The sequence below is a fragment of the Penaeus vannamei genome, chromosome 14 (genome assembly GCF_042767895.1).
Source record: "Penaeus vannamei isolate JL-2024 chromosome 14, ASM4276789v1, whole genome shotgun sequence".
Taxonomy (NCBI): Eukaryota; Metazoa; Arthropoda; class Malacostraca; order Decapoda; family Penaeidae; genus Penaeus; species Penaeus vannamei.
Window position 1 is genome coordinate 37,921,357 of NC_091562.1, and position 9,933 is coordinate 37,931,289.

Consider the following 9,933-nt stretch of genomic DNA (forward strand, 5'->3'; position numbering starts at 1 on the left):
AACACTGAACAAACATACCTGATCACAGGTTAAGCATGAGCTAATAACCAAAAGACGAGAAGGTATAATTTTCTACACTAGTTCAAGATGGGATACTGAAACAGTGGGGTTGGCAGGAGGGCAGCCAGGGTACAAGACAGAGGGCTGTGGTGTGAAATGGAGCATATTACATGTTGAGCAATGCAGCACCAGTAATCAAACAAAAAGGGGATATATATTTATTTATTGAAACATCTAAGGTCATTAGTGGCATATATAAAATCTAGTAATATGGTGAGGCTTAGGGACAAAGCCCCCAGGTAACAAAAGGTCATACAGCATTATGATAAAGGTTAAAAAAGAATTAACAATTAGGACAAAATATGTTAGATGTCAAATGCTGTAGAGTACTGTTGGTTAGTATGGTAGTGAAAAGAGTAAAGGAGTAGTAGCAGACGAAGTACTTAGGCTGTTCAGGACTGACAAAGCTAGCCTTTCATCCTTTCAGCATGGCTCTCACACTTCAGGATGTGGACAGAAGGGGATGAAGAAGAGAAAGAAAAACAAAAGGAGAAGAAAAGACCATGCAAAATTAGTTGATGCACGGCTTGAGGTCCAAGGTAGGGGTGGTTCCCCACAATAGGTCCCAGTCTTTGACTCCTAATCCCCAAAACAGACAGAAGATTAGCAGGGCAAAGAGGGGATAAAGTGGTCTGTGGGGTAGGGTAATGGTCAGTGACTTTATTTGCCAAATCCTCATTGGATATTCAAGATGGATGCCAAAACAATTAAGAAAGCTCATAAAAAAGAAAAAAAAAAAATACTTTTTTCTTTAACTTTCTCTCCACTTCATTTCTATCAATCAAGGAATTATAAGGATTTGATAATCTAAATGTAAACATATGTGTTTTCATATGTTGTTATATATGTTTCAGGCAGCTTGTGTTATAAGGGTTCCTATGGAAGTTGTCAAACAGCGAATGCAAGCCCAGATGTACCAGTCATCCATGCAAGTTATACAAGTTACTCTTCGACAGGAAGGCTTTAGAGGATTATACCGTGGTTACACGAGTACAGTCATAAGAGAAGTGCCCTTTTCCATAATCCAGTTTCCCTTGTGGGAACTGTTCAAAAAATGGTGGTCACATCATCAGGGAAGATTGGTGGATTCATGGCAATCATCATTATGTGGAGCCCTTGCAGGTAAAAGGAAAGATTGTTATGCCTGTTCATTTGATTTACTTTTTATAAGATAAAATTTATATATTTATGGAAGGCTGGGATAATTTTGTTTCTTCTATATCTCTTTGAAGTAATGAAATAATAATATAATGTCTCTTTCCGTCTCAGGTGGAATGGCAGCTGCTATAACAACACCATTAGATGTTGCCAAAACAAGGATAATGTTAGCTGATCATAGTAGCAGTATTGCTAAAGGAAACATTGCCAATGCCATGAAAGTAGTGTATAGTCAGCAAGGAATATCAGGGTAAGTATCAAAGCTTGTCACAGTTCCCTGAAATGGGTGTTTATTCACAAACGGTATAATCAGTAAACATTGGGAATTGTTGCTAGGCATGGCATCTTTCTTTTTTATCATGTGTTCCCATTTTTATTCGAGCTACTTTAAGGCACCATTCACATGATTAAACCGAGTCTGGCAGATTTTGCCCATTTACTGTGCCCATCAAGTAGTGCTCAATCATGCAGATGGGGCCTACCATCTAGTCAGCATAGGTATGAGTAATAGAAATACATTTTTCCTGATATAGGAATTTGTCTGATTATACATTTTCCCTTTTCTCTTTTTCATTGACTGGTTTTTCTAATCCCACAAAGTATTTTTCAGCCCAACATCAGGAACCCCTCCTCAATCCTGTCCCTTTCAATAAAACCATTGGGTCCACAAGTACTTGGTCACTAAGTAGTTAATAACTAGCCTTACCTATCTCCCCTGTTTACCCTTTTCCATAATTTTGGAAAGATTAATTTGGATTTTTTTATAGCTATTGGTATTTTAATAACATTATATAATCAATGTCAAAATACTAATATTAACAATGTTGATATTCATTGCATTTGAAAAAAAAACTGAAAATACATGGAATAGGGAAATCAGATCAGTTCATATCAATTCATAAAAAACTACAGTGGGCAGTTAATGTACCCATACACCTGATATTTTCCCTGAATAAGATAAATATGTATATACATTTTTTTTCTTTCTTTCAGGCTCTTTGCAGGAGTAATACCTCGCACAATGTGGATATCTTTGGGTGGAGCAGTCTTCTTTGGAATTTATGAGAAATCAAAAAACTTTATCCAATCTAAAATGGGAGCAGATAAATGATATAAGAAACATTATCTTCAAGTCACTTTATTCCTACCTCATTGAGAAAGAAAGGTTAATGATAATTGTTGTAATTTGTAGTTTTTATATTATGAAAAAATTACTTATAATTTATATTGATTCCTTTTGTATATAAAATTTGAATACATAATCCTTGTTCTCCATTTTCCTTCCTTAGAAAACATTTACAATATTTAATTAATTAGGAAAATATTATTTGCATTGTCATTTCTGTACAAACTTCAGAGGTTACACTCATTCTCCCTTCAACTCATTACAATCAGCAACAACAACTTTCTGTGACGGCCGACCAGAGCGAGACCCAAGCTTCTCAATGGCCTTAACTACATCCATGCCTTCAACTACTTCTCCAAAGACGACATGAGCACCATCAAGCCATGGGGTAGTTACTGTCGTGATGAAAAACTGTGAACCATTGGTGTTGGGTCCTGCATTGGCCATAGATAGTATACCAGGTCCTGTGTGCTTCAGCTCGAAGTTTTCGTCCCTGTAAGAAGTACATAGTGAATTAGGTGGTGAGTGTGGGGGTAAGGAGAGAGAGTGGATGGCTGTGGGTGAGAGGGTATGGTTAAAGGGGAGCGAGGGAAGAGAGAAAAGTTGTTTCAAGAGTATACATGCACACATGCTGCTATCCATATATATACATACATTCATGTACAAGTAAAGACGAATAAAACACCACCACAATACAAAATTAAATTATATTTTAAAGATTAGAACTCTTCAATCATGAAATTCATTGGTTATATATCAGTCTGATGAGAACTCTTGAGGAGTTTGAAACCTTTCAATTTAATTTAATTTCTTACTGTGGCTGTCATTTATTCATGAGCTTTTACAGTACAAATTTAATGCTTTGTTATTTACGTCAGCTTTACCTATAGGTCACCTAAATCTTTTATATAAATACTCCATTTCAATACTTGTAACTTTAACATTACATCTTTATAGTTGACACCCAATTCATAGTTTTCTATGAGACTTTACTTGACAAAAAAAAATCACCTACCTGAACTTTGAGCCATAAATTGACTTTCCACCTGTTCCATTAAAATTGGTGAAGTCCCCACCCTGACACATGAAGTTGGGGATGATGCGATGGAAAATGGACCCTTTGTAGCCAAAACCTTGCTCTCCTGTGCAAAGCTGACGGAAGTTCTCTGCAGTTTTTGGCACTACATCAGACCTTAGCTGAAAAGTATGATTACATAAGTTTAAAAGGTAATGTTCCCAGCAGATGCTTATCCAGCAAGGATAGCAAATGAAATGATCCACTTTTATACCAGCTAAACCCTAGGTGCCACAAATTTGTACTTCCAAAATTGATTTACAAGGTCATTTTTTTATCTTTAGTGTATGAGAATGAAAGACCCCTAAAAATGTTTAAACAATGATAAACAAAATGTAGAGAAAATAAGTTACCTTGCAAAATCACAACCATACATGATCACTGATTACTATTTGTGGCTAATTGTTGTGACTATTCATCAGTTTAGTAAAGTTCAATTCAAAAGGCATTGTTACTTGCAAAAAACAGCTACTGCTCATGTTCAAGCTGTCTCAACAGTAAGATACCAGTCATTGTTGGCTTGACCCCTTGGATCTGGGTGACATGCCTATCACAGCAAGTAAAAATATTTGGCAGAGGGCCAGGTAACAAGAATATGCCATCAAGAAAAAAATTTGGCTGAAAGATGGGGGAGGGGAATATACCATCATGGAAAATATGACAGAAGGCCAGGGTGACAGGAGTGACTCACAAGTGCACAAAACTCTTAGCATTATTTCTACCAGTAAAGACTGGAATCTACTATCCATGAGCCATGAATGGAAGATCCCTAGCTCCAGGGAGGACACTATCTCTATAATTAACCCCTTGGACCCGGATGATGTTGCGAACACATCATGGAAAAACTTAGGCAGCTGCCTGGGTGACGTGAACATGTCATCAACCGGGCAAGTTGGCTGCTGCCCGGGTGACATGAATTGCCGTCATGAGTGAAGGCCAGGGTGACGGAAAAGATTCGCCACAGGTGCACAAACCTCTTGGAGTGTGATTCGACTCATTTGGCATTTAGAAGGGGGCTTTAGCATCATTCCCATCGATAAACAAACATGAAATGTAACATGCGTAAGCAGTGACTGAAACAGCACCAGCTCCAGGGAGGACGCCATTTCCATGCTGCGCACCATATTCCTGGCCGCTGTGACCAACGGTACAGGTTGTATCACGTAAAATTGAAAATTACGAAAAAAAATTGGATATATAACACAAATAACCAAATGTTCCTTTATTTTTTATTTTTATTTTATTTATTTATTTTTTTTTTTTCTTGCACTGAGTCATATACTACATAGAGAGATGATATGGAGTCTGTGCAAGGAAAATAAGTAATTACTATCAGGATAAAGCAATTCAAAAGACAAATATGGACATTGGAAAATGGCGAAAAAGCTAAAAAAGTTTACACAAAATAACTTTTCAAAGGGGAGGCACAGTCTTGTCACCACTCATGGGTGTTCGTGCGCACCCGGTCTACGTGCCACACACCCGGGATGTTGGCTACTTACGTAACCCACTACCCGGGGCTTTGAGCTCCATGATTTCTGTCATGCAATCAGATCCAAGGGGTTAAGATCCTATTCCAGCCAACTATGACTGTCAGTGCCAGGTGTATTACAGAAAAATGAATGTAATGTTTTTTTTTAAATGACACAAATAAAATGTTATTTATGGTTATTATTCCTGAATTGACTTACAGCCTACCTAGAGTGAAAAAGTCTACAATCATCTTGATACTGTATATCAAATGACATACAGAACTTGGAAAATTGTAGAAAAGCCAAAAACAGTTATGCAGAAACAGAGATAACATTTCAAAGGGGAGGCATGGAGCCTAGATACTGTATTACTAAAAGTAAGCCTAATGCCCAGATTTTGGGCCACATACAGGGTGCAAGGCAGTTTATGAGACTTCAGTCTTTTCAGAGCTGTAATTGTAAATCACAATCTCTCATTTTTCTTCTTTTTTCAGGTAAACCTTTACAGTACAGATCCATTTACCGAAGTCTAAGTTAAAAAGAAGAAGAAGAAAAAAAAAAATCTATTCACAACAAGTTGCCATGACTGGGTGTGCACGAGGGGGAAGCTGCCCCCCTAACATCCCCCTGGGAACTTTATCTTCACCTCAGTAAGTATAACAAGACTGAGCTGAAACTCAAGAGCATCGAGTCCATGAAACTCAAGAGCATCGAGTGGACTCAGGCTGTGAGCAGCGCTTTCTGCAATCTTTTGTGCTATACACACTATTATTTGTTATATGTTATCATTCGTGTCTGCAGAAAACTACTTGTACCGATGACTTTTTATCTTCTAAGAGAATATCATCAATTTGCCCTAGTTTAGTGCCTCCATACTGTAAAGATTAATTTTTTAAAAATATTCAGGCAAATCAGAAAAAAATAAATAAAAAATAGCACATTGATGCATCACTTTAAGAAAATAAATAATTGTATTTCCATGTACAAAAAAACAAATATTGCAACAAGAAAATACTAATTTCACTGTAAAAAAATATATTATTGAACTTTAAAACATTCAAAACTTCTTGATATTGTTGTTGATCAAGTTTTGTGACGTTCTCACATTCTGGAGATGCCCATGAACTTATAAATACCCAAAAATACATGAATCATAGGCAATAAGTAATGTACATAATGTGAGACTCATTCATTACCAGTCTTCTACTCACTCCCAGAAAGACAAACAGCGATCAATATGGATAACAGGGTAATGACTTGCTTTTGAAACATTTTGATGTTTGTTTGTTTTTAATGAAATCCACTGATTTCAATTATTTTGAGCATTGTTCCTTGTGTAAATAAATAGTTGAGAATATGCAAGTACAATTTTCATCAACAATCTTGATTTTATAGTCCTGATAGCACTGGCGGGCATGAAGTATATCAGGGAAATTATGTGTTAAAACTGGTTGAAATAGAATTAACATAAAACATAAATGAGTAAAAAAAAAAAAAAAAAAATCATGAAAGACACTGAAAATCAGCTTGCAAAACTCTACTGACATTCTAGCTATTTTTGAAAGTATACGGGCACTCACACCAACTTTTGCAAAACTCTACAGACAGCCAACAAATATTTCAGTAAAACCATAATGCCTCTAGCCACGGGGCTCCACGCCCTGAACCCCCAGAGTCATAGATACACCTAGCTAAAGGGTATATGCTCAGCAAGGGGGCTCTACCCCTTGGACCCCTATAGTCACTTATGCCTACCAAACCTGAACTAAGCTAAGTTAAGCTAAGCTAACCCCCCGTGGTTATTTAAAAAAATGTCCTAACCTACACTGTGATTTTTTTTTTAATACACTCACTGGTTGCATATATACCTAGATAGGGGGCTATGCTCCCCTGGACCCTAATATCACTTGCACAATTACTCTATCAAAATAAAAAGTGGTCCTTATAATTTGCTTACTAAAGACCACATACTATTTCTCACACTTTGGCAATTGTCTAAATCCTTGTTTGTGACAATTTCTGACACTTGGAGCACTTAATGAGCACACATATCAAATTGGGATGCTTATTCATATCTATTCCATCTTCATTGCCACTGTATAGTCTTAAGAATGACCCACAATCAACGCAAAACTGAAAATGAAACATTTCTTGCACACACTTGAAAAGGAATAGTCTCTCCCTACGCTGTCAAAAGTCCCAATCATGAACACACACAAGCACAGAAGATTATTGTACATAACTTTATAAATAATTCTTAAAACATGTTAAGGAAATACAATAACATTCATAAAACACTTTAAATGCATAAATATAGGAAAGCAGACATCCAAAATATCATTTTGACAAGTGCTTAGTAATACATGAACTTCTTAACCCGTAGCCGAAGGGTGGCACGTACGTATATGCCATGGCTGTTGTGGACTGAAACACGGATGGCATCGTATCATGCCTATTCCAGCGCCACTGGCTTGTCGGACGGAGTTTGTTTTTCTCCGAAAGAAGTGGCTTCATTTATATGGTAAAGATTTTTGGCAATGACACCTATAATGAAGGTAAACCTTCAAAATCTTGATATTTTTATAAACTATAGCAAAATATAAGCATTTAGGTGCTAAATGTCACTTGCAAACTACCAATCAAACCAGGCACAAACAGGGGAACTGCCGATGCGTGCCAACAATCCTGTTTTTACGTTTCCTTGCCAAACATTTTTACCCGTCAGCACTAGGTTAACATATTGTAGTAATGAGCTATGCAATGTGTATTATTTATCCTCAGAACAACATGAGTGACTCAACTTATGTTCTTCTCTGTTCTTTTGTGCATAGCACCATTAAGAGGCATTAGCACAAATATTGCCAAAAAAGTCTAAGCCAGTTAGTTAAAATTGTGCAAGGCCTAACCCAATGAATATTCATTATATGGACATGTATTTACACAGAAATATATACGTATCTATATATCTAGACATGTATCTCTACCACAGAGCCAGACTTTCCTACCTTCTAAAGCTAATTGTTAACAAGCCCGACACACCCTCCCAGGGACTAAGTCAAAAATAAGATTTTTTCTGCAGGAAATCCGATGATTTCATCAATTCTTGGTGTTGTTTCTTCTGTGAATGAATCTTTGAGGATATCTGAGTACCATTTTTCCATCAACAATCTTGCTTTGATAGTCCCAATAGCAGGGAAGGGCATAAAGTATATCACGGAAATTACAGGGTAAAACAGGCTTAAATAAGAAGAATAGAGAACAAAAATGTGTAAAACCAGCACAAAAAATGCTTAAAATCAGCAAGTGAAACTCAAGTTGAAATTCTATGGACCAATGTGCCAACATTCAAAAATCTCTCTGGGAATCCAACCCAACTTTCAGTAAAATTTACGGGAATTCACACCTTTCAAACTCCTCCAAGAAAGTCTTGAACAATAAACCCCACTTGACCTGACAATCTAAAACGTGCCCAATTGTTTGAGGAGAGGGTTGATAGGGGGCTCTGCCCCCCTAACTATCCCCGGGGCACAATCTCTTCACCTAGGTATGTACGGCAAGACAGCTGCATTCACACCATAAAATAAAACAAATACCTTTATTTCAGGAAACCTTAAACTTTTGTATGAGAACATCCATAGAATTTCATTGGCCTATTTTTAGTGTATTTAGTGCTGGTTTTATACATTTTTTTCCCCAATTCTACTTATTTAAGCCTGTTTTATCCTGTAATTTCCCTGATATACTTGAAGCCCTGCCCTGCTATCAGGATTATCAAATCAATATGGTCGATGGAGAAATGGTGCTCTATCTCCTCAACTATTTCTTCACAGAAAAAGCAATGCCAAGAATCAATGAAATCATTGGATTTCCTGCAGAAAAACATCATTTTTTACTACTTAGTCTCTGGGATACTCTGGTACAGGGTATTTATTACCGAGAGCAACACACCTTCCCGAGACTAAGTCTCACAACCAGGGTATCATGCGTACCTAAAAACCCAAACCTAACCTTTCCTACCTTCTATCTATTCCCTAGACTGGGAGGTAAGCCCCCTTGATCCCCTATTGGTAGGTTGCCGTTAAAGTTCATAGAAGATAAGTTTCGTAGAATCATTCGCTCTATCGTTTGCATACATTATTTTTCGTCTAAATGAAGGTTGTATGGAACTGGACCTGTACCCCTCCATTTGCTAGCACTTCATGCCAACTTAAAATTAACAAACATTAATCTGGCTGCCAATCTGCAGCCATACCTCTGTTGTTTAAGACTATTTCTTACGCTCTATAAGATGGAGGTGTCAAGATAATATCTTACTACTACAAGTCGCTGGTAAAAATACAAAGGGGTATATTCCTTTGCTCAAAAAACTTTCCTAAAAGTCTTGGCAAAGGTTTCAAACAAAAAATACAAAGGGTTCAGTTCCACCATAAATCATCTTAGAAACATTACTCAACAATATCAAAAATCATTCACAGAAAAGCATAATTAAACCATGGTATACCTGCATCACAATCCGACCCACAGGCTTCCCATTCGCTTCCATGTCAAAATAAACTTTGGGTAACGTAGATTGACTTCTGGAACTGAGACCAGCCACAGCTGCAGCGGAAAATGCAGCCCCAGTGCCCAGGAGACGTGTGATTGATGAACGAAACATAATTGCGGTTTAGATTGTTTAAAAGTCTGAGTGAAGTCTAGCTTGTTCTTCACCGGCGTGTGGCTGCAGACGAAATCCTTCTCCGAAACGAATGCAAAGACTTAGTATTCATAGGAACTACAAGTAATTATTGTATTTGGTGTCTTTTTTGCAGTTGCCTTATATTCTTATTTACTTTTCCTCTTTTATTCAGACCGTTAAGACATACATCAAGTATCCTTCTCGCTTGACATGATCAATTTAAATCAAAACCATACGAGTAGATCCGAACATTGAAAAGAAGAGTTACGTTGCGCGCAAATCCTTACACAACTACGTTATACAATATACAAATAGCTCTGAGGAAAATATATTTTAGTCATTAGCAAACCAATTCATATTCTAG

The 9,933-nt window shown here is 37.0% G+C and overlaps 2 protein-coding genes across 5 annotated transcripts in view; one reads left to right on the forward strand and one right to left on the reverse strand.

Moving 5' to 3' along the window:
- LOC113813718 (mitochondrial S-adenosylmethionine carrier protein) overlaps positions 1-2,480 on the forward strand; it is a 15,814-nt gene extending 13,334 nt beyond the window's left edge. For all 4 annotated transcript variants that reach the window (XM_070129918.1, XM_070129919.1, XM_070129917.1 and 1 more), the window contains 3 exons: positions 915-1,182; positions 1,330-1,468; positions 2,212-2,480. In XM_070129918.1, coding sequence (XP_069986019.1) covers positions 915-1,182; positions 1,330-1,468; positions 2,212-2,329 — 525 coding nt within the window. In that variant the 3' untranslated portion in view covers positions 2,330-2,480. The remainder of the gene's footprint in view (positions 1-914; positions 1,183-1,329; positions 1,469-2,211) is intronic.
- LOC113813722 (peptidyl-prolyl cis-trans isomerase) lies at positions 2,401-9,633 on the reverse strand. Its single transcript, XM_027365771.2, has 3 exons — positions 9,393-9,633; positions 3,360-3,541; positions 2,401-2,837 (listed from the first exon to the last, which is right to left on the reverse strand). The coding sequence occupies exons 1-3, from the start codon at positions 9,546-9,548 to the stop codon at positions 2,585-2,587; spliced, it is 591 nt and encodes a 196-aa protein (XP_027221572.1). The 5' UTR covers positions 9,549-9,633; the 3' UTR covers positions 2,401-2,584.
- Positions 9,634-9,933: the final 300 nt, after the last annotated feature.

Excerpts from the sequence above, each read along its gene's own strand:
- LOC113813722 (XM_027365771.2), bottom strand. The coding sequence starts at position 9,548 with ATGTTTCGTTCATCAATCACACGTCTCCTGGGCACTGGGGCTGCATTT. Across the intron at positions 3,542-9,392 it reads TGGGTCGGATTGTGATGCAG|CTAAGGTCTGATGTAGTGCC; the intron begins GTATACCATGGT and ends CATACTTTTCAG. Across the intron at positions 2,838-3,359 it reads ATTTATGGCTCAAAGTTCAG|GGACGAAAACTTCGAGCTGA; the intron begins GTAGGTGATTTT and ends TACTTCTTACAG.